The sequence below is a fragment of the Ambystoma mexicanum genome, chromosome 1p, assembly GCF_040938575.1.
Source record: "Ambystoma mexicanum isolate Mex_15411 chromosome 1p, UKY_AmexF1_1, whole genome shotgun sequence".
Lineage (NCBI taxonomy): Eukaryota > Metazoa > Chordata > Amphibia > Caudata > Ambystomatidae > Ambystoma > Ambystoma mexicanum.
The window spans coordinates 1,454,709,461-1,454,734,188 of record NC_090921.1 but is presented as its reverse complement, the minus strand read 5'-3'; the positions used below and the strand labels follow the sequence as shown (position 1 = coordinate 1,454,734,188).

Below are 24,728 nucleotides of genomic sequence, written 5' to 3'. Positions count from 1 at the left end.
GGAGAGGTGTACCATTCTGTACATTAATAATTGTGGCTTCTCAGTATGTGAATGGCAACTACATCAGTAACGTTCACCATATTCAAGTGCAGTCACTTCACGCCACCTCTACTGCTGTGTCAACTGCAAACTTTCCTCTACAACCATGCTGTAACAGTGAGCACCCACACGAGACCTACATATTTCCAACCGTGTACGCTGGTGCTACATATCAGTATAAGAACTGACCCAAAGAAGGCAACATTCTGAAACCCACTTCCTAACAATGTCCACATTGTTACATCAAACACCTGTAGCCATCCATACACGGCAGTAGGCGCTTGCCACTCCCAACACAAATTGGTACACTTATTACAAAAATCCCTGTATCATCTGCAATACAGTCCCCATGCCCAATAGCCTCTGAAGGTTGTCGCCTGCCCACCTACCTCACAACGCTTTATATGTTAGTATCTGCGTCCATGGGCCATGTCGCAAACGTTACGCAGTAAAACAATCCTTGCATGTCTGACTTTCTTACTGCACTCCCTGAAGCGAAGCTCTGTTCACGTCCTCACCACTCCTAACACAAATGGTGTCTTATCTCACCAATGCTCCTTTACGAAACGGACCATGTACTCCACAGTGATTCTGCAAAGGTGCGGACCTTACAACACTTACATATTTACAAGTGTATTGTAGGGCACACAGTATACTTATAATAACTTATGCAAATGACCTAAGGCAAAGTGAAAGTACTGTTTGTACATATGTCTGCAATCCACATGCCACTATCACAGTACTCCCATATGTAGCAGCATTGCGTTGCAGGTTTAGTTAGCAAGTTAGCAACAGCCTACTCCTTCGACACACGCACTGCAAAGCAATAGCCCCATGCATGGAAACATCTCACCACGTACCTTTTCTGTTCACAGGCACATAGCAGTTCAGTAATGTACCCCCAATCAAAGCAAATTTCTGTTATCTACTTCCAACCAGTGCCCATCCTGTTATGTCCAAGGGCCCCAGTCATGCACAGAAGCCAGTATGGGTTTTCCAATCACAATACAACATAGCACTTTGACTGAAAATATCCTCATCTTGTCTTCAATGCACTCCCCATCCCCAATGGAGTCTCCCGGCACTCATCAAAAAATGATAGTCGCCTCCACAACTGCCCACCAATAAAGTATATGTGAGTACCTGCGTACAAATTCCTTCCATGTACCAATGTCTGACAGCCCTCCCTAAAGCAAGGATGTGCCCAAGCCCTAGGCTCTTGGGTACATAGGCGGAGGCCTAAGGCCTCTGCCCATGCACCCAATTGCCCAGTTCTACTACACACCCACTGGGAGGCAATAGAGGCATGAATGGTAACATTTCCCATGGTGTTTTCCTGCCTACAAGTACGTATAGCTATACTAATGGACTCAAACAAGGCAACATTCTCACACCTACTTCCAACCAGTGGCCAAACTGTTACATCCACTAGCCCCAGCCATGCACACAATCCAGTACACCTTTGCAGTCACAACACACCATCATACATCATCTGCAAATACCCTCATATTACCTCCATTTCACTCCCCATCCCCAATGCACTGTACCTGGAACCAATGCACTCTTTCTACATATGTGTGCAATTCACACACCATTATCACAGTCCTCCCATACATGCCTACATTGCGTTTCAGGCATTGTGCCGAACACCTAAACTACTGTTTCTACATATGTGTGCAACATTCTCACACCTACTTTCAACTAGTGGCTAAACTGTTACATCCACTATCCCCAGCCATGCACACAATCCAGTGCACCTGTGCATGCACAACATACCATCATACATCAATTGCAAATACCCTCGAATTACCTCAAATTCACTTCCCATCCCCAATGCACTCTGGACACAATGCACTCTTTGAACGTATATGTGCAATTCACACACCATTATAACAGTCCTCCCATACATGCCTACATTGCGTTTGAGGTATTGTGCCGAATACCTACACTACTGTTTGTACATATGTGTACAATCCACATAGCAATATCACAGTACTCCCATACATTGCACCATTTCTTTGCGATTTTATTGCCAACAGCCTATTCCTTCGCCACACCCACTGCAAAGCAATGGAGCCAATCATGGAAACATGTGACCACTTATCTTTCCTGTCCACAGGTACATATTGGTACAGTACTGAACCCAATCAAGGCAACAATCTATAACCTACTTCCAACCAGTAGCCACCCTGTTATGTCCAAGGGCCCAAGGCAACATTCTATAACCTACTTCCAACCAGTAGCCACCCTGTTATGTCCAAGGGCACAAGGCAACATTCTGTAACCTACTTCCAACCAGTGGCCACCCTCTTTTGTCCAAGGTCCCCTAGACATGCACACAAGCTATTTGGGGTTTTGCAGGCACACCGCCACATAGCACTCCAACTGCAAATAATGCAATCTGTAATCAGGTGCCTCATCTAACGGCCATGCCATAGGAAACGTTGTTTGTGGGCCCTGCACCTAGTATTTGCCAAACCCCCTGAGCTTATGCCAAGTGTGAGTGGCTCTGGGCAGCCCATCTTGGATGAATAGATGTCATTGGGTAGAGACTGCTGATTGTGCATTACTGTACTATGCTGTTTCCTGTGAATGGACGTCAACCTTGGTCATTGTTGTTGTTGCCATATTTCATCTTTGGGCCCACCCCCATGCTCTTGGGGGTGCCCCTGGACTTTGTTGCCCCTGGGTGGCCAAGCCAACCACTGTACAGCCATTGCCTGTTGGGGGGTGTGGTGTTGCATTCTGGTACCTGTAGTGCATTGTGTGTGGTTGTCCTGTTAGGGTTGCAATGGCCTGATCAGTGACTGCTACATCTCCAGTCATGTGCTACGCCTGTGTGTCGTGGGTTTTCATTTGTGGTGTGTGCTGGTTGATCTTGCATTGACAGGGACTAGTCCGGAGAAGCATTTGGGACATTGTTGCCCCCACACTTTTGCTTGTCACTCATACTGCAAGGTATGTGGTATTACACACGTACCTACCCAATATCCAGGTCCTTTGCCTTTTGTGGCGCTCCTTGTATGCCGACAGCATGCTGTTCTGCAGGACCATCACGTCTTGGGTTGATCCTGGGAACTGAGCAAAGTAGTGCGTGATGGTGAGGTTGGCATCACAGGTGACCTGGACATTCAGTGAATAGAATTGCTTTTGGTTCTTGTAGACCCCCTCTGAAGGATGGGGGGCCACCTGCTCAACGTGCATGCAGTCCAATGCTACCATAATGTTGGGCATGCCAGTAATGGCATACAAGTGGGTCTTGGTGGCATTCAGCAGTGGTATGGCTGTCCTGATGCCAATTCTGCTCCATATGTCCTCCTGAATGTAGGTGTGCAGTTCTGTGATGGTCTCGCCGTCAAGGCGGTACAGGGTGAGGATTTGTGTGCTCGTGAGTGTCCATGGTGTGGCCCTTTCACGTGGTATGGCCACACATTTTGCATGGCATGCCCTCATCACCTGCACCACCCTCCTTTGCCTCTCCAGTCCTCTCAGGTGGTACTCCAGCCCCTGCAGCCATAGGTTGGCCTGGAGCAGCTGTGCTTCCATGTACACTGTAATGAGTGGCAGCATGGTTGTGTGGGGAGTGTTTTTGGGGATGGTGTGGCCCTTTTGTACTCTTCCCATGTGCATCTGGGTGGATTGGGTGCACCTGTGGCCTGATGCCCATCACTTGTGTCCATTTACCAACTGCTCTGAGGTGTAGACATCTCTGCCTTGTTTTGGACAGTATGACCTCTATGTCAAGTTTGTGCCCACATTTTCCACACCAGTTGAACCCTTTTAAAGACTTGTCGAGAAAGGGGCACATTTTATTGGTCAAGGGAGCAGGAGATTGCATTTGAGCAGGCAAAGTGACTTATAACTTACGCACCCACCCTCCAACCCTTTTCAACTCAGTACAACGGCACCATACCATGAACGAAAGTACCAAAGGGTTGAGGTGGTCCTATCACATGCCAGGAAGGGTAGGGAGTAAACTGTAGCATTTTCCTCCAGATTACTTCAGCCAGCGGAGTCTAAATACTCTGACCACCAGCTCAGGCAGTATCTCTGTGGTGCGCCTTTCAAACTCAGAATAGACAATAAACCACTACTACAGTTACTATTGTCAGCATGTTGATCAAGAGAGCAAGCTGAGCAGTGGCAACCTGGCCGCCAACTGTCTCAGACACCTAATTCAGAAGGACACAGAATCACCTGCAATGGAGCCGTTTGATGCCATTGTCACTACAGATGAAACAGACACCTTCTCCCAGGGCTACAGCACTATGAAAGACTGGACTTTGGACACCACCCATCTTACAGGACATAAAGAAAATCATGAAGACAGGATGGCCCCTCCCATAAGTTCTAAATGGCCCTCTTCTTCCCTATCGAAGGTCCAAAATAAATTATCTCTGTATGACAAATTTCTCTATAGAACAGACAGGATAGTTCCCCCTGCTCGGATTAGGCATAAACTACAAGAAATGTAATTGGGTGCTCACTTCCACAATACCGATCACTATCAAAAGCTGCCAGGAATTCTTAGGGCCCACCCTATGCATGTTGTTCAGTTACAGGAGCACCCCACACTCCTGCACTTGCGTGTGTCCTTTCAAACTCTTGAGAGAGTGCAAGACCCTGCTTCCCTCAAACACTTGATGGCTCATCAAGGTTTGTTCCACAGACATGTCTACCATACCAGATCAACACTAAGTGCACTCCCATTTGACTGCCACACAAGAGTGCATAAAGGAGAACTTTGAGTCCACATATGCCACCCAAACATCTTCATTTTGTGCTGGGGACTGGGTGAGAATCAGTGTCCCCAGGAATGTGCCCAATGGGCTCTCCAAGTTCCACACCCAGGCAGTTGGAGATGCGAGCCTGGGTGGTAGGAGCCAGTGGGCTCCTGTCCTGTACCCTCTGACATGTACCTGTCTTGTTCTTAACCTCATGTGGCCTGTATCTGAATAAAGGAAACTCTGAAGAACGTACCTGCTGCCTCCAGAAATGTCAGTATTTAACATTGGCAATGAGTTGTCCTGTGATCTGGACCCAGGCGAGAAGGAACTGCAATATGAACAATGATACAGGGGTTACCTGTTGCAGGGATTGCAGGGAGGGTTAGACAGGAGCCACTGCCCCCCAAGGTCGGTTACCCACTACCCAGCACTGAAGGTTGGCACAGGGGAGTACTCCCCCAGTCAGCGAGGCAGTACTCCCCCTAGTCAGCAATGCTTTACTGGGGCGGCATCTGGACTGTTGGTGTAAGGTCCACCCATGGCTATTCTTGGGATGCATCTAGACTGTAGGTGCTGAGAAAACCCAAGACTGAGGATTGGGGCTGAGCAGGGTGCTTCTCTCAGAGAGCATATCCTGGGGCAGTTTGACCATCCAGGACTCAAGATTGGGCTGGCAAATACTTTCCCACCATAGAGGATGAAGTGGTGCTGCTCCTGGAAATTTTGAGTGTGGCTTATCCAGCACAGATGATCAGAGGGATCATCAGCTTGAGAAGCTGCATGACATTGCCTAGACTTTTGACTGGAGAAACTGCCTGAGCCGGAGGAAGGTGCTGGTGAAAATATCAGGCTCTGTGGAGGGACATAAGTGTTATGGAGAGGCCTGTGTCTCTGTCCTAGAGATACCAGTTCTTCCCAAGGAAAGAAAGATCTTTCCTGGATGTCCTGGACCAGGGCACCGGTGCACGACCCTCACCTGTTAAGGTAAGGCCGTTTGGATCGTTGGTGGCAGAGAGTTACGCTCGCCAGCCCAGTTCCCCCAAAAATGATGACATCAGCTGGGCTGCGGTCAGGGATGGCGGACATTGGAATTCTCATTTTAAGATGTCTGCCGCTTGCTCAGCGATTGTCGAAGACCCACAATATACAGAGCTCCATAGTTCTTGTTTTACCATCTACTTGAAGAAGGAACCCTGCAGCATTACGGTGCGTTTATCCATAGAGGTCAGAGGGCTCCCAACATCTGGCATTATGGCACCAAGGAAAAAAGGACGAGGAGAATGGACAGTTGCAGCCTCGCAATGGGCGATGCATCGGCTGCACATTTTCCTGCTGCTCGACAAACTTTTTTGTATCCTGCATTTGTATCGGATCTATCCCTCTCTAGGCTGCCGTTACCTATGGGAAAATATTCTTCGAAATCTGTTTGAATGTTTGTCACAGATACCTGTTTTACCATTCTAGTATTAACATTTTGAGGCTTTGCAGGAATGTGGATTCTATTTCAAGACAGAAGGCTTCATTTATGCATTAAATCTTTACTTCTGATACCACAGCAGCAAAGAAAAACTTTAACAATAAATATGTTTCTTCAACGGAAACTGAAACAGTACTTAATGAAATCCAAGGGAAGAATCCCCAAACCAACATGGAGGCCAGGTCATGCCCTGCAGGCAACCAGTAGGCACAGACCCACACCCATATAAGTCCTTTCCTCAAACATCAACTCCTCTTTCTTTGCTGCTGACGCCACAAGCAAAGTCACACCTTCTAGTTGAGTGAAGAAAGGGGTTGATACTATTGGATGTCTTAGGGCCCTTGACACAGATTTTTGAGAAGGCAGAAGAGGCTGCACTATCAAATTCCCCTGTAGATGTGCAAGCCCTCTGGGGCTGGGTGCAGAGGGCGGTTTGCCTGCTTGGCAATACCAACGCTGCTATTTCGAAGGAATGGCGTGAGTCTCTCCTTATGCACCTCGACTCCAAATTAGCGGATATGGCGGAAGGGGAAACAAGTCCTAAAACCCAGGGTAATTTATTCGGCGAGCGATTTAGCAAGGATCTGTCAGCTTATGTAGATACCTTCACTGACTGATAAGGCACAGGTCAACATCAAAAAGGTTTTTGCCCCAAAACATTTTGACAGGACGGAGAAAAGGTAGAGCCCGCTCCTCTGACCGTTTTCCCCAGGGCTCTACTCATCACGACAGTATGCATGCAGAGGTGCACACAATTCCTCCTCTGCTCCTGGAGCCCAGACTGAGTTCTACCCCTAGAGGGGATTCCACTGGAGAGAACGTCCCAGCATGGGTGCTGGTAGAGCAAGAGCAGAGCCACGTAATGCCACATGTTTTAAATGTTTCTTCCTACAAAGGTTTTGGGGGCAGGTTGGCCAGGTTTTTTCCTCAGTGGGAGGCGCTCACTTCAGATCCCTGGGTGTTACAAACGGTGAGGGGTTTCCAAAAATACTTGTATTCCTCTTCTTGACAGCTCTCATTTCCCCTTCCCCTCATGTTCGACAAGGTCAAGCATAAATTAACAGATGCAGAGGTGTGGGATCTCATTTTGAAAGGGGCAGTGGTTCCAGCCTCCTTCAGGGCCTCTCAATTTCTAAGCACAATATTTCTAGTCCCAAAGTCCGAGGAGGGCTTTCGCCCAGTTATAAACTTGCAAGCCCTCAACTCGTTTGTAGTGTAGCAACACTTCAAAATGAGGGAATTCATTTCCTCAGGGACACCATTCTCCCGGTGGTTTGGATGGTCAAGATATATCTCAAGGATGCATACTTGGTAGTACCAGTCTTTCCTCCCCACAAGGAGGTTCTGCCATTCCAATGAGGGTCTCGCTCTTGGCAGTTTGCCTCCCTGCGGTTTGGCCTCTCGTCAGTCCCCTGGTGCTTCACCAAATTAATAAAACTGGTGATGGCTCACCTCAGGTCCAAAGGGATTTGTATAATCATTTACCTGGACAACATGTTCCTTCTAGATCAGAGTTTTCAGATTCTTCAGGCTCATCTGAGTTTAACAGTCTCTCTGTTACAAGCGTTAGGCTTTGTTGAAATACAAAGAAGTCAATTTACCACTCTACGCAATGTATCCAATTTCTGGGCTTCAGTATAGATTCCAAGCAGTGCATCTTCTCCTTCCAGACTGCAGAGAAAGAAAGGGAAGGTCTCCCTCAGACAGCTAGCCAGGGTTGTGGGGATGTTGTCAGCCTCCATTCAAGCCATTTTTCCGGCTTCCCTCCATTACAGGGCCTTGCAACGCCTCAAGGGCAAGCATCTATGCAAAATCTATCTTACTCTCAGTTAGTGGTTCTGTCTCCCGAGGCCAGGTTGGAACTCCTTTGGTGGCTCAGGCACATGTATGCCTGGAATGGCGGAGCGATCTTTGGTCCCACTCTGGATGTCATTCTAGAGTCAGATGCCAGATGATAGGGCAGGTGTCCACAGGCAGAAAGCGGTCGGATCTAGAGAAGAGGCGCCATATCAACTGTCTGGCGTTGTTAGCGGGTTCCTTTGCAGTCAAGAGTCTTCTCAAAGATCAGGGCAATTGCTGTGTCCTTCTTCGGATGGACAATATTTCGGCAGTTCGGTACATAAACCATCTTGGGGGAACCCGTTCCAATGCCCTAGTAGATGTGGCGAGAGAGTTCTGCAATTTTTGCATAGACAAGGACATTTTATTGAAGGCAGAATATCGTCCAGGGGTCACAAATGCAGTAGCAGACTGGAATTCCGGCATCTCCAAGACAGGAGCGACTGGATGTTGGACAAAGCTGTATTTGCCAAGATCTTTTCCCTTTGGGGTCTGATTCAAGTAGACCTCTTTGCCTCAAGACTCAAATGTCAGGTTACCCATTCCTACAGTTGGAGACCTGATCCCAGTGCGTTAGCAACCAATGTTTTCCTCCAGGATTGGTTGGTTCCCCTGTCCAATGCTCTTCCCCCATTTGTCATGAGAACCAGGGTCCTAGTTCAAGTGCGCAGACAGGCTGCGACGCTGGTGTTGGTGACTCCCTTTTGGCGCTCTCATGTGTATTTTCCAGCCCTGTTGGAGTTAGTGGTGGATATTCCTTGTTTTCTCCCTCTCCACCAACAGCTCCTAATGGACCCAACAAGTATCCCTCACAAGCTGTTCCTTCAGGGGCATTTCTCCCTTATGGTTTGGAAGATATCAGCTCTTATTGGTGCTTCCAGGGACTTTTGCATGATTCTATCTGTATCATCAAGGACTCCTGGGCGGCTTCTACCAAATCAGGCTGCTCTTCAGCATGCAGCCGCTCTCTGCCCCTCCAGTAGAAGTGGTTAATTTTCTAGTGAAATTATTTAAGGAGGGTAAGGCATGCAGAATTATCAATAGGTTCAGGTCAGCCATTTCTGCTGGACATGTGTTGGTAAAAGGTGAACCAGTGGGTAGGCACTTCTATTCGGATCAAGATTCCACCTAAGACTAAGTATTCCATCTTACAGGATGTTAATACGGTGTTGGATTTGCTTCATTCTTGAGCTCATAATGATGAAGTGACTTTGCAGCAATTTTTCTCCAAGTTAGCCATGTTGCTATGCCTTATTTCCATTAAGAAAGTTTTCAGATATCAGAGCATTGGATCTTGATAACAAGGTGTTCACTCCACAAGGGGTTACTTTCTTTGTTTCCAGAACTAAGTGTTTGATTTCCTTCATTGCTTACCATGCTTTTCCAGAAGATCCAAAACTGTGTGTGGTGCAATGCATAACATGTTTTGAGTTGAAGATATCTGGTCTTTGGCCCCTGGATACCTCTCAGCTGCTCATTTCTTATAGGAAACCACACAAACATGTGTCCACAGCCACGTTAGCCAGGTGGGTTAGGTGGGTTATGAAGGAAGCACTTCTTTCGGTCCTCATTCGGTTAGGGGTGCTATGGCCTCTAAGGTCGCTTTCCTGGGGGAAGTGTAGAACACATTTTGAAGGCAGCTGATTGGTCCAGAGAGTCCACGCTCAAGACATTTTACCACAAACGTATTGATCATATTGCAATGAATGTGATACAAGGGCTTTAAACTTCTATAACATGATGCCTCCTGTCTTGAAAAAGAATGGTTAATCCCCCTCACTAACGTGAGAGGGGGTTTAGATTCTATCAAAGACAATGAGGCAAGTATTATCCCACCCACCCACCCTTTTTTCATTTGTTTTGCATACAGCTTCGGGTGACGTGGCCCAGTCAAGGAGATACCTACGACGTCCCGAGATGCTGCGGTGTACGAGGTCCTCAGAGTTGGTCATGGGTCATGTCTCTGTGTTACAACATCTGGTCTTCAGGGTTGGCGTCTGGTGTGATACAGCTGCAGAAGAGGAGTTGATGTTTGAGGAAAGGACTTATATGGGGGTGGGTCTCTGCCTATTGGTTACCTGCAGGCCGTGACCTGGCCTCCATGTTGGTTTGGGGATTCTTCCCTTGGATTTCATTAAGTACTGTTTCAGTTGAAGAAACATATTTATTGTTAAGGTTTTTCTTTGCTGCTTTGGTGTCAGAAGTAAAGATTTAATGCATAATACTTGCCTCGTAGGATTAACCATTGTAGAGCAGGTTCCAAGTAACAGCTGCGCAGCAGGGGCTTGCATGATTTGTGTAAGAATTTGTTAATACTTTAATGTTGGTGTTGATACTTGGGAAGTATGTAACGTGAATTACACATGAGAATAGGAAGTCACTGGGTGTGTGTAAGTACTTTCACTAGTATTAACCCTTTTGAGGAATTTTAGATTTTAGAACTGCTACGTGCAGTGAGGACTTCTAGTTGGACACTTAAATGATATTAGTATATTTATATACATGTGCAAGGATGATTGCAAGGATTAATAATGGCCACTTTCTTGTGCTTTCTTGTGTATGCAACCAGAATTCTGTAGTATGGATGAGTGTGAAACGTAATACACATGTATGCTCCAACACTGGAGTGAGGATTAGAACATTCTTCTTCTAACAAAGTGCGGTGTTTAATGTGAACCGCTTTTGGTTTCGCGGATTTGACCCAGCCATTGTAAGTTTGCTTGAGTCTTAGATGCACTGAGCTTGGTCTTACTTCAGTGTGTGTGTTTTTCCCAGTGTGTAGAACACTTTGTTTGTTTTGATTGAGTTTAGGGTGATAGAGTTGGAAGGTGGGCAACCTTGTGTTGCGAAATACACCATTGAGTGCATTGGAGGTGTATTCCACCATAGTATTCTGTGTGGTGCTTGGAGTTTGGATTTAGGACTGCATTGTATTTAGAGGTTGTATTTACTTCTTAATGCTGTTCTAGGAACCATCATTTGTGGAATATAACTTTGTGCACATGTTTGCACTTTGTTTTGGTGTTGTTCTACAATTTAGGGCATGGCTTGGTTATAAGGTTGTGGCGATTGTTGTGTTTTGACAGAGCCCTGTCAGAGAGGCAGTTTGAAATGTTTCTATTTATAATCCGTTCTCCACTCAGAAACTCTCAGGCTGTTTGTAGGCCTGGTATTGTGGGACATTTTGTTGGCAAGCCCGTTGGTAGCTTTGGCTGGGTGTTAGTCTGGTCCTTCTTCTGAGGAGAGGACACATTGAAAGATGTTTGCTGAGGATAGAGCTGTGGAGTTCGGCTATGGCATGTACTTCAGGTGTGTCCTTGCATTGCAGATGTGCTGTGTTGCCATTTCTTTCATATTAAGTTGGACTGTGCTGGATCATAAACATACTGGCCAGGGGTTTAGGATGCAGAAGCTGCTTCTGATTTCTTTCTTGGTTTGGCACGGCTAGGATGTTCCATCCCACCTAATTGCCTGTAAGTGTCTCTAGTTTTTGTTATGCTTCCTTATTGCAACATCTTTGTTTATGAAGAAGGGAGAGGAGTGTGAGATGGTGCATGTAGTATGTATGTGGTTTGGGTTTGATGTCCGGAGTGTGGTAAGTCCTTCCCTGCATGTGTTTCCTCCTCGCTGGTGGCTGATTCATTTAAGGTTGCAGTTCGGGTTTGCGTTTGAGTAGTATGGCCCATTGTTGAAGTTGCTTCACTCTGATGTTCCAAGTTTGTGCAAGAGTGTGGCAGGTTCATGGCATGGGGTGGCAGGTCCAGGTACAAGGTGCACAGTTTCTTATTGATGGATTGGTGATGGTTAGGTGTGGTTGTCGATGGTCGGGCAGGTAGTGCTCGGGCGTGGCAGGCCTGGGCCTCATGGGTGGCAGCCTTGATTAAAAGGTGCGTTGTTCTCTTCTGTTGGTTGCAAAGGTTGCTCAAGTGATTCGGGTGTGATGTGGATAGTGAGAACAGTAATATTTGTGCAAAGACCATACCTTGCGGAGTGCAGCAGCTGTGGGTGTTTTGTGTGTTCCCCCTGTTGTGAAGATTGAAGGAAAGAAGATGTGTGGTATCTTGTCCTTCCTGAATGCCTGAGCGAGTGATGTCACTGGAAGAATGTTCAGTGAGTGCTGAGAATGTTTGTGTATGAAAGGGGTTCCACACCCAGACAGTTGGAGATTTGAGCCTGGGTGGTGGGGGTCAGTGGCTCTGTCCTGTACCCTCCTACCCTGACATGTACCTGTCTTGTTCTTAACTTCTTGTGGCCTGTATCTGAAAAAATGAACATCTGAACAACCTACCTGCTCACTCCAGGAGTATCACTATATAACCATAAGCAGCAGGGTAAAAATGTCCCTAGTGCAAAAAACATGCACTTTCAATCCATTTTTGTACCAGGGCAAACTTGGTCCTAGTGTTAATATGGTGCAACGTTGCCCTTGCACTGGTGCAAAGTTTCTGTAGTCTATCCCCCTGGTACTCTCTCCCCACGCCGTCATAATTTACTTCACAGCATGCCATTTTCATAATTGATTATATTTTGTATTCAAATTCTCTTCTTGGACATGGTTCGTCTTGTTTGCTTGAGTGTGTGGTAAAAAGGACCCACTACCTGTCAATCCTCTATGGCAAGCAAAGGACAACTCCATGGTGACCCTAAATATAACACTGCAGTTGCCAAAATAGTTCCTATAATGCTGCTGGCGGTAGGTGTAGGGGGATTAAGATGAAATGTAGACCTCTCAAGTACAGTAAGGAATAGAGGAATTTCCCTTTTCTATTATTTATTTGCAACATTTTACAAGCTCAATGTTAAGTACTCTCTGTTGGACAAAAAACGTGACACAGAGGAAAAGATAGGGGTGATAGTGTATCAGCTGTATTAATAACACTATAACTTTCCATTTCCAAAGCATGTGCAGTTGACAACTGAACAATTTAGAGGTAATTAATTGTGCATCTCAGTCGTACAGCAGAGGGAGTAGAGTATAACGCGGGTCCTTACCGTAGGAATCAGCCAGCCACCCTCATGGTTGTTGACGCCAATCACGTAGGGCACAGGGTGGTACTCTTGTTTGGCTAAAAGCTTCATGGGGCTCTTCAGAAGAAACACACCATCCACAACACCAGGTATGTACAGATTGTTCTAGATGGGAAACAAAGTCACTTTTTATTTGTTCCACAGAAATTCACTGCTTGAAACAAAGGAGCTGTTTTGTAACGTATACATTCTGTAATTTCACATTATTTGACTTTTCAAGGTTTCATTTTTTATTTCAGAAATGCAGACAGAACATAAAATACAACATTCAAAGCAATATGTGCGGAGCCGTGGAACAGAGAGTGAAAATACATAGGAGCAACACATCAGAAACATAATCCTAAAAGAGTAGCCAGTTGGTGAGCATTATTAGTCCAAACAGCAGAACTGAAGAACAAAACAAAACTCAACACTTCAGTTATAACACATGTCAAGTAGTAATTTAATGAAACCACAGCAAATATAGGGACACGTATATAGAGACAAATAAAGCCAGAAGCAGAATGCAAGGAGTAATGTCCTTAACTCTTGTCCATGTTAAACATATGCAGGGGTGGACTGGGAACTAAAAGAGGCCCTGGAAATAATTACTGGGGACCAAAAGAGGCCCTGGAAATAATGTTCAAAGTGGCCCCATATGACACATTTTCAACAAGCCCAATGCTCTTCCTATGAGAGAATTTGGAAATACCACACAAAAGAGGCCCATGGTGCAGAGGCCCACCGGGAAATCTCCAGAGTTCCCTATAGGCCAGTACACCCCTGAACATATGTTTCTAGAAACGGACCCCAGATCTCAGCAAACCTGTCCAATTCACCCTTATGCTTATGAAAAACATTCTCGAAAGTCGAGAGGGCTGGCAACTCATCAATGCAGATATTTCCATGTGCACAGGATCATTTTCTTTGCTACCATGCAACCGCAGAGTAGCCAGAATTTGTTTGCATAACTGATGTAGTTTACTAGGTGATCGTCCCCAAGAACAAGCAGGGAAGCGTTCACGAGTATAGTAAGTCTTAGTACCAGACTCAATCACTCCGCTCCAACAGGCCTCTCCAGAACTCGCTAGTTTTGCAGAAAAACCAGAATAAATGGGTCAGTGTTACTTTCTTCTGCCCACACTTTCAGCACAAATCATCGTCAGACAGCTGTCTCTGGGACATCCACTCCTGAGTCTGGAACGTCCTGTAGAGCCATTTAATCTGCGAGGTCCTTAGACATCAGTCTTTGGATGACAGGCAAATGTTATTGCAGCAGCTCCTCCAGCAGCCAGGGTCCAGGTCTTCTCCCACCTCTCTGGTCCACATAGGCAGAAGTTCTGAGTCACTCTCGCCAACAGAAACAAAAATCTTGAACAATGTTGTGGCCGGATGGGCAGCACTTGCACACAATTCCAATTGTGACCAGGCCACATTTTGAGGAAATGCTAAAGATGTGCAATTGAGCTTCTCAGCAATAATTCCTCTCAATTGTTTTTATCACTTATAGGGGCAGTCTTGCAAGTTATTCTTCATACAAAGTCAGGCAAAAGATATCCACCTGTCTTGATCAAGGAGATCTTTAACATAGCCGATACCTCCCAAGAACGAGGACGACCAGGAAACAGATTCCCCCGTATCATAAATGCAGGATTCAGCCATATGAATGCATCGGGGAATAAAAATGTGTCAGAACCTAACAATCGCAAGATTCTGCGCCAACAGTCATTCTGTAAGGGGGTTTTTAAGTCGTAAGTTCTTGCAGATCGCGGTAAATAACAACTTAGGTTCCAGCTGTGTGCTATGGCTGGATTCAATATTCACCCACAGATCGGTCTCAGGTCGTGCCATCCTACAGATACGTGTCACAGAGAAAGCCAGATGACAATTTGAAACGTTTGGTAGATTCATGCCACTGAAATTTGATGGAAGTTGCAGTTTCCATAGCGCCAATTTTCCTAAATTTGCCATCGCACATGAATTTTTGAATAAGAGCATTTATCTCTTTGAATAGGTTTTTAGGCATTTTGAGAGGCAGTATAGAAACAATATAATTGGTCCTGAGTGCCACATTCATCTTGATTCAATTAACTTTCAACCACAACGTAAGTCTCAAAAGGGACCACCAATCCATGTCTGATTTGATTTTGGGTATGAGGACAGTGAAATGTAGTTGGACTAGGTCATTCACCTCCTGGCCTATCCAGATTCCCAAGTATGTCATCTTGGTAGGGCACCATGTAAAGCTGGGCTTCATGCAGGAAGTAGAGACAGGTAGGATCTCAGACCTGTTCCAGTTAACCTTATATCCTGAAATCTTGGAGAAGGCATCAATTACCAACATCATGGAGGCAATGCTCGAATTAGGATCCTCCACAACCACCAGAAGATAATCGGCATACAGCCAGATCTTGCCTGAGCGACCTCCGTGTGCATCTTCAAGAATGCCTTCATTTGTCCTTGGTAGAATGGTCAAGGGTTCCTTAGGAACAATGAACAAGAAGGGAGAGAGTTGATATCCCTACCTGGTTCCTGTAGACGGAACACATCTGATACTAGACCATTTGTGAGGTTGCTAACAGTAGGAACCATTTAAAGTAACTCAACTCAACGTATGAAAATGAATCAAAACACCATCATCCTCAGGATTTCAAAGAGGTACATCCACTCAGTCCTATCAAAGGAATTTTCAGCATTGAGGGAGACAGCTGCCACCGGTCCGCACGTTTACTTCCTCATTCTTTAGTTAACAGTAGTTTTCTCATATTGTCAGCTACAAAACTCCCTGGGAGAAAGCAGACTTGTTTTTCCTGGATCAGCAGAATTATCACCTTTTCCAATCTCCTTGCCAGTATAGGGCCATCATTTAGCAATCTGTGTTAATCAGAGTTATAGGTCTGTCGTTCAAACAATCTGGCAGGGATTTGTCTTCAGTAGAGCGGTTCTTAATTCATGCTTAATAGTGAGTTCCTTTATCAAAAGAATCAGTGTACACATCCCGACGAAGTGCAATGGTGCCGTCAGATTAGATGCAGTAGAACTCAGAGGGAAGCTCATCCATGCCTGTTGTTTTGTTACCATTCAGTGTGGAGATTGCCAAGCCGATGTCCTTTCCTGAGATCTGCTGTTCCAATTGATGCAGAGACTCCTATGTAAATTTGGGGTTTCTCAATCTGGGATAGGACAGCTGCTATATAGTCGGTTTTGCATGTAATTTCAGAGCAGTAGAACTGTTCTAAAAAGTCTGAAACACATCATTGATACCTCTGGGAGTCATCTACATGTTATCAGAGTTGTCTCTAATCGCCGTAATGGTCTGCTCACTCTCTGCCATCTTCAATCTATTTGCTAGAAACTGCTCAGCTCCTTCTCCTTGTTCTAAGTAATGTATCCTACACCTCATTATTGCATACAGTATCGTACTAAAATATCGCCCTCATTTGTGCGCCTCCACAGTCACTGTGACTTTGGGGGCACACAAAATGAGGGTGACATTTACTGCGCCTAAGCAGAGCTGGGGTGGCAGGGGTGTGTCCCGCTCTGCTTGGGTGCCGTAATGGGTGATGGGGTTGTGAGGGTGTCCTCTGCTTACCATTTTCGTAAGAGGGGCACAAGAAAGAAAAGAAAAAAGAAAAGCAGCCTGCGGCGTAAACTCTAACCCATGTTTGTGGGAGGAGCTGATGCCGCAGGGATAGCAGGGTGCAGGCGGCGCACACAGAAGTGTGCCGCTGAAAAAGGTAAGTGGGGTGTGGGGTGGGAAGGTAAAAGCAGGCCAGGGGAAGCAGGCACAGTGATCTATATGAACACTGGCGTCGGCTTTTTCATCCGGCGCAGTTACGAGAGGCGCAGTGATCACATAGATCCTTGCATACTCGACCTTGTCAGTTATGATCTTATTCAACGCATACTTTTTCTTCCTGAGTTGCGCTTGAACCACCGGGTCCCGTATATTCACATAGCATAGCTCATGATCTGTTGCCTCTTCTGACCATTTTTTCACTTCCCTTTCATTGTCCCTTCTGTAGCTGCCAGTCTTGCACATCAGCACTCCCCTCATGTAGCACTTTAATGTTTCCCAGATAGTGGAAACCCGGGACATCACCAGTTCATTTATATTAGATAAAATCATCTACTTCCCTCACAATGATGTCTTCAAGCAACTCATTGAAGCTACCCCACCACCATGCCACCCCTCCACCAGGGGGCGCGCCATGGCTGGCGAATGCTGCACGCTGAGGCTGCCTGACGACCATGTGACTTGCTCATGAATTATATTTGGAGAGGGCAAATGTTGCGCGGTGGGCACATACATCTGGTGATATTAAATGCCTAGATCATAAATAATATGCACGTTTATGTAAATTGGCAACATCCTGATTTTTGCTCCCAGCAGGCTACAGCCTCATAGCCTCTCACTGCAATCCATGCATGACTGGGTTCTCAATCAGCTTCCACGATGGCGATCGAAAATTAGGGTTGTACATATCTCATGCGAGCAAAGAAACTACTTGATTTGCTTTTTATACAGCATGCCTGAATAAGAGTCACAACAGTCACACTTAAAGCAACGCTAATTTAAGATTATGGGCCTCATTATGAGTCCGGCGGTAGCCATGCCGGTAAAAACCGAACGGCTGCCACCGGAGGCATTTTTTTCCGGCGCCCAGCAATGGGGACTTACTGGGCATTAGAGTCCTGGCGGTCCCGGTAATTCCCATTGCCGGGCGACAGAAACTGTAACTCCCCATCCCCATTCGAGAGGACGAATGCACCGGCACCATTCATGAACGGTGCCGGTGCATCCGTCAAGGTCTGCATCAGGTGTCGTTCCGCCCACCAGGTCAGACCTGGCGGGCAGAAAGGCACCCGCCCGCAGAACTCAGATTATGCCAGTCCTGTAGGAACGGTGCTGGTAGCTTACCGCCACCGTTGTTACCAGACCGGCATACTTGTAATGACCCCCTATGCCTTATTCTGAGACATGGTGACAGAGCATGAGGCGAGTGTAACAAAGGGGGAGTGGGGCAGGATATACTGCAGCGGAGCTCTTGGTACACCCAGTTCTCTGTGCTCTCACTATACGGGGATGTCCAGTTCATAGGCCACGTACATGGAATCACACCTCTTTCTGCGTTCAGCAGTGGCGCCCAGTGCCCCTACAGTACATGGCGCTTCCAACTTTTCTAAGTAAACCTTCTCTCATGTGTATATCGATTGGTGAGTGTCTGAAAATAACTTTTTTTGAAGATACAAAAGGTTTAATGAAATGCTTATTAAACAAGCACAGGATACATACAGTAAAATACAATAAATGCAGAATAAACAATTTACAAAACTAATAACACAATCATGCTTTGTAAAAATCTAACAAATATACAGATTAATTCGTACTTAAGGTCAGCAAATCAGCTAAAAGGAAATATAATAGATGGGACAACACTGTCTAAAATTCATATTAATATTATACACTTATGATTTCACATACCACTTCCCTGCCGACCTCCACCTCTCTGCGGCAGTGTCTCTGTGCCCCCTGGGAGGTATGGCATGAATTATACTCCACAACACTTATTATTCTTTGACAAAAGGCTGCTTTATATCAAGGCAGGACCGTTTACAATATAACCTTATGGTAGTCTTTCTTCTTATAGTTCAATGTCACTATTTCAGATTTGTCATTTATTTTCTCGCTCCTCCCTCCTCAGTTACACCCTCCCTAAGTACTTGGTATCTGGTTCCTTCTAACCTGGTTATTTTGCGGCGCACTTCTTTTTCTCTCTTCTGTTTCAGGTTTGTAAGCTTACAAAGCCTCCACTTAGTTCAGTCCTGCACTGGTCATTGTTGCAGAGTTCCTTTTTGTTGTGCTGTCCCTTGTTGCTGGTTTTATAATCCTAGTATTTAGTTCCTAGCACCTGGAACCTAGTTCCTGTATTCTTGGATTTCGATTGCCTTTGCTTATTATTCTTTTCTGCCTCGCTGATTCCCTTTCTAGCTTTCCTCTGTTTTTGAGTCAGCACTTTCCAGTGCTTTCCTGTTCCTGAACAACACAGATTTGGGCCTCGTTACGACCTCGGCGGTAGCCATGCCGCTATTGGCTGCATGGCTGCCGCCGAAATCGCGTCCGGGTCCTGGTCCTCAGAATGAGGAATTACCAGGCCATTCTGAGTTCGGAAGGCCTGGTAATTCCTCCCTCCAAGGACCCCGACCCGGTCCTTCCCCATTCCCATTTCAGCCCCCACAGGGCTGAATGGGAATGGGAGAGGGAGCAAACAACGGGCCATTACGAGTTGGCCCGTTGTTTGCTCCCTCTTCCCCTCGTGGGACCCGGTAAGCACGCCTGGTTTGACCAGGCGTTGCTTCCTGGGTCCCAAGAGGGGACCTCGTAATGAGGCGGTACGGGGTAAACGACGGCGGCACCTTTTACGGCGCCGTTTACCCCGTACCGCCAGGGTCATAATGAGGTCCAGAGTGTATTTATTCTCGAGCTCATTAACCTTGATGTGCTCTGCAGTGTAAACTTGATTCCAGAGACACCCCTCTTTGGGTGAATTCCTATTCTTGTTCCTTTTCCTTCCTTTCCCTTGATGGAGAGGAGAGAGGTTTTGGATATGTAATTGGTGTTTCGAAGCTCCTGTTCCTTGACTCCCTATTATGGTCTGTTTCTGGTTCTCCCCTGTATTCCTCCCTAGGATCCCTATAGATTGTTGCACATTGTGTATTGTTTTTGCCTACATCTGTGTGAATGCCTATGTTGATGATGATGATTGGTTATTTATAAAGCGCTTAATACCCAGAGGTTTCTAAGCGCGGACCTGGAGATCGAACCTGTGCTGATCCGCGTCATTTTGCTTCCAAGGCGAGTACATTGCCCCTGAGCTGTCCTCCCGAGAGATTCCACTATATTTTGCAATCACTATTTCTTAATAGCCCATTATGAAATGTTTTATAAATTAAGTTATCCTCCCTTTGCTGTTGTAGCCTTCCGGGTTCATGTTTGATTGACAGGGTTTGTGGGCCACCCTGCAATCCCACATGGTATTTCTTGTGCTTGGGAGGATTGTCTTTAACTTACTTTATAAAATACCAACCAAGGTGTCAGCTCAGAGATCCTGTTTTTTTCTTGTCCTGTATGTGTTGTAAACAAAGCTAGCCTCATGCTACACAGCCTTGGTACATTGACTTACTACTAATTCTCTGAAAACTGAGTTTAATATCAGTACTACATTATTACCCTGTGGCATTACAAAATAAACAGTATAATGGTAATGAACATACTGCAATCTTTTAAGAGTGTTACAATTTAATCAGGTTAATTAATCCAAACAACAATCTTCCTTAGCAATTTGGCCCCACTGGGCTTTATCAACGATATAACTCAAAGATAGCCATTGTCAAATTTCTGAGATCCTTTATTTATTAAAGAAATAGTTCTGTTTTAACAGTAGCTACTGTTGACAAATTTATCTATATATTTGGGAAAGTGTGTTTGTTAATGTTAATGTCAAATATCTTTTATAGAGCGCAACTCGCCCCTGGGCCTCAGTGCGCAGCATGTGAGAGGAGAAACAGGAAGTCTAGAAAACCAAAAGGAGACAGGAAGAAGTAAGGAGCTTAGTCATTGGAATTAAAGAGATACGTTTTCAGAGATCTCTCAAATGAGGAAAGTTCATGGCAAAGATGAAGATCAGTGGGCAGCACATTCAACATGCAAGGTGCAATAGAATCAAAGCAGGTGCCGCCATTTCGAGCCAGTCTATAGCGAGGCTGCTTGAGTCTATTAGAGTTATTAGATCGGAGACGACGGGAGAAACTGGGTCACCTAATCCTTTTCTTCAGATAAGGAGGTGCCCTGTCACTGAGACATTTGTAAGAAAGGAGAAGAATTTTATAGGTGATACAATGTTTAACTGGAAGCCAATTCAGGGATCAACGACCCTCAGTGACATGATTCCTTCTCGCCAGACCACAAACAGCTTGAACAGAATTATTCTGAGCCACCTGTAACAAGGCCAGGTTGGACGCAGAAGTGCCTGCCAATAGATTATTTCCATAGTTCAATTTAGAGTTGACCAGAGCAACAGCAAGGTTAGCAGTATTAGTTGTAGAGACGAAGGGCTTGATTTGCCTAATGAGGCGAGTAGTGTCGTCACAGGATCTCTTCACCTGGCTAACGTGCTTATTCATGCTAAGAGAAGCATCAAAATAGACACCAAGAGTCTTGACCCAGGGGCTGGTTTTAATAGAGGTATCAGAAATGGCAAAGGTGGCATACCTGGGATCTAATTTACCAAGGCATTGGGTAATGCCCACCATCATAAGTTTGGTTTTGTTCCCGTTAAGGGCCAGTGAGTTGTTGATCATCCACTCCTCAATCAAAGTAGAGATAGAAGTGATCCTGGAACGATCCCTCTCATAGTCGCCAGTCGGCTCGATCAATATCTGGGTATGATCGGCGTAGTTAGTGTAACCCACGCCGATGCTATCCAGAAGATTGAAGAAAAGGCGAATATAGCGGTTAAAGAAGGTGGGAGAAAGGCCAGCACCCTGCGGGATACCACAAGTAAGAGGTTTGTCAAGTGACTTAAAGCCACTGGAGGCCACACAGGCAGAGTAGGGTCCCAGAAAGGAGGCCAGCCATCCCAAGGTGCAACTGGAACAGTTAGCGATGGTCCCCAAACTCTCCAACAGCAGATAATGATCAACAAGGCCAAACGCTGCAGAGAGGTTGAGGAGTATCAACATAGCAACCTGACCAGAGTCATCAACACGGCATAGGTTGGCCTTAAGGTCCAACAGTGCAGTCTCAGTGCTGTGAAGTGCTCTAAAGCCAGATTGCAAAGAGCCCAAAAGCCGATTTTCCTCAATATGTTTCTGAAGCTGCAGTTAAGCAACCCTGTCCAGAATCTTAAACAAGAAAGTAGCATTGGTGATAGGGCGGTAGTTCTCTACGGCAGCCGGATCAAGAGAAACCTTCTTGATAACAGGGGAAATCCAGAAATGTTTAAGAGATGCCGGTACTGTAGAGGTGACAAAGGAGGAATTAAAAATTTAGTGACAAAATGTGCTAGACAGTCAAAGGATTCTTCAATTTTAAATGGTGGACAGAGATCATCAGGGCAGGAAGATGGCTTCAGATTGCGAATGATATTAGAGAGTTCAGCTTCCGATATTTCTTTAAAGTTAAAAACGGGGATAGTGCAATTAAATGTTTCAGTGCAATAGGAGGAAAAGGGTTATCTTTCCCTTCAAATTCCTTAAGAATGGTGAAGAGTTATTTTGTGGGAGGAGTTGGCTGCTTAAATGTGTTCTTGTTAATAGTTGGGTTTAGCAGCCAAGATGGACAGTTTATACTCAGTGGCGGCTCTACGATAAGCTGCCAGAGAGTCAGTTCAAGGATTTGTCTGCCAGAACTGCTCTTTTTGTCTTTACATGTTCGAAGGTGAAGACTCTTATCAAAGAACCACGCTTTAGCAAGGGTTTCGGCCTTCACGGTTTTAGTAAAAAGAGGTGCAAGAGAGTTGGTAATGGCTGCAATAGTCTCATTGTGTTGATCAGTGAGAGTCACAATATTGTTGGAGGGAGTAAGATTGGCCAGTAAAGGCAAAGCTTGTTCAGGGAAAGGTGAGGGGTGATCTTATCGGTATTCCAAACAACCCTCAAAGAGCGTGGATTAGTAGTCTGCCTAACAAGTTTGCCAGGTAGGTTTACAGTAAAGGATATAAAGAAGTGGTCAGACCAAGGACAAGCTGAGATTTCAAGATCATCAATTTCCAAGCGATGAGTGAGTACCCAGGCCAAGGTGTGACTGTCCTTATGGGTGGGGCTCATAGCAAACAGTTTCAGACCAATGGCCTCAAGGGAGTGGAGGAGACCATGGGCAACATGGTTGTTAGGGTGAGAGGCCCAATAGTTAAAGTCACACAGGATAACCACATAGGATGTGCTCTTTATGATGTCACCAAAGACCACCAGAAGTTGTTTCTCAAACCAGGTCATGGTTTTGGGAGGGCGATAAATATTAACAATACAAATAGTAGTGCTATGATCAATCGAGATTTTGAGAAAAGTATATTGGCATTTGTCAATCTCAGAAGAGGTACATCTGTGAGTGACAATGGGGGTCATTACGAGTGAGGCGGTAAGGGGTTAACGGCGCTGGTAATGGTGCCGGAGCTGTCAACCCCTTACCGCCTCATTATGAGTCTGCTCGCAGGAACCCGCTAAGGCACCTGGTTTTACCAGGCGCCCTTAGTGGGTCCCGCGAGCAGACCAGGGTGCTAACAACGGGCCTGTTAGTGACGGGCCCGTTGTTAGCACCCTCCCCATTCCCATTGAGCCCTATGGGGCGCTCGAATGGGAATGGGTTCCTTGAATGAGGATTTACCGGGCACTTCAAGGTCGGAATGGCCCGGTAATTCCTCATTCAAGGAACCCGGACACGGTAACGGGGTAACCATGCCGCTAATAGCGGCATGGTTACCCCCTAACTCGTGATGAACCCCCAATGTATGTTCAGGGTTGGCTCCATCCCCATAACAGTTGGTGGGCTGAAATTGTGGCTCAAGGTCGGCATACCACTCTGGGGTGTACTGGCGATAGTGACATTTGATAAATCCCACTCATTTGCCCTGCACAGGGAGGGGTCCGGCCCTGTGCCATCAGTATAGGCAATTTTGGGAGATTGACGATGAAGTGATGTCATTTGACCCCAGCCAGAAGTGACATCAATAGAAGTGATGGAACACAACCTTTCACCCCTTGACAAAACAGAAGTGTCATCACATAACATTGTTCCTAAGTACACTACGAAAAATATGGTTAAAATATCACTGTAATGTGATATACATTTCATACAAGAATGGATCACCTATCGTTAATATCAGTGTGTATAGGCCCAGATTACCAAATTAGTGTGAATGCAAGCAGATGTTCAAGACCAAATGATAATGATGTGTTGTTATATAGCACTTAAGCTTAAGCACTTCATATAGAACAAATATACATAAAATATCACCCAACCTGTGTTGGTACTCATTTATCAACCTCAGAAGGATGAAAGGCTGAGTTGGCTTTGCAGGGTTTCAAACCTGCAGATCACACACACATCGCAACAGCACACGCTCAACCCCCGAGCTAGCTTACCGGCTATATCAAAATGAGCAAGTCAGAAAGCAAATTACGCCCTGTAGTGGATGCCATTAAACTGGTAACTGACATTTAACAGCAGGCCAGTTCATCTGCAGGTCTGGTGAAAGGTTGGCCAAATGTCAAGCCTGTGTGGATCTACTTTTCAGGCTTCAGATGTTGGCAAAATACATACCATTGGGATGGTTCATAACTGTGATTTAAAGAATTTAGAGTAGCGCAGGAAAAGCAGCGCACTCACACGCCATCCCGTACTCTGGGCACTCGTTACCTCCTTCATGCAAACAAACATCCCAAACAGCATGCCATGGAGGTAGGAAAGATAAACACATTACAACAAAGCATACATTGGGACTCATTACGACCCTGGCGTTAACCGCGCCATGGTTGACGCCGGTATTTTACCAACTCCGCCATGGTGAATGGCGGAATTACCGCCCCATTCCAAGGTTGGTGGGGCGGTAATTCCCCATTCACCATTGTCCCTTCCCCAT

The 24,728-nt window shown here is 45.8% G+C and overlaps 1 protein-coding gene across 2 annotated transcripts in view; it reads right to left on the bottom strand.

Annotated features, from left to right (window-relative positions):
• Window positions 1-24,728, bottom strand: part of LOC138455244 (fatty acyl-CoA hydrolase precursor, medium chain-like) — an 820,182-nt gene that overhangs the window by 286,384 nt on the left and 509,070 nt on the right. For both annotated transcript variants that reach the window (XM_069607092.1, XM_069607093.1), the window contains exon 9: window positions 13,075-13,215. In XM_069607092.1, coding sequence (XP_069463193.1) covers window positions 13,075-13,215 — 141 coding nt within the window. The remainder of the gene's footprint in view (window positions 1-13,074; window positions 13,216-24,728) is intronic.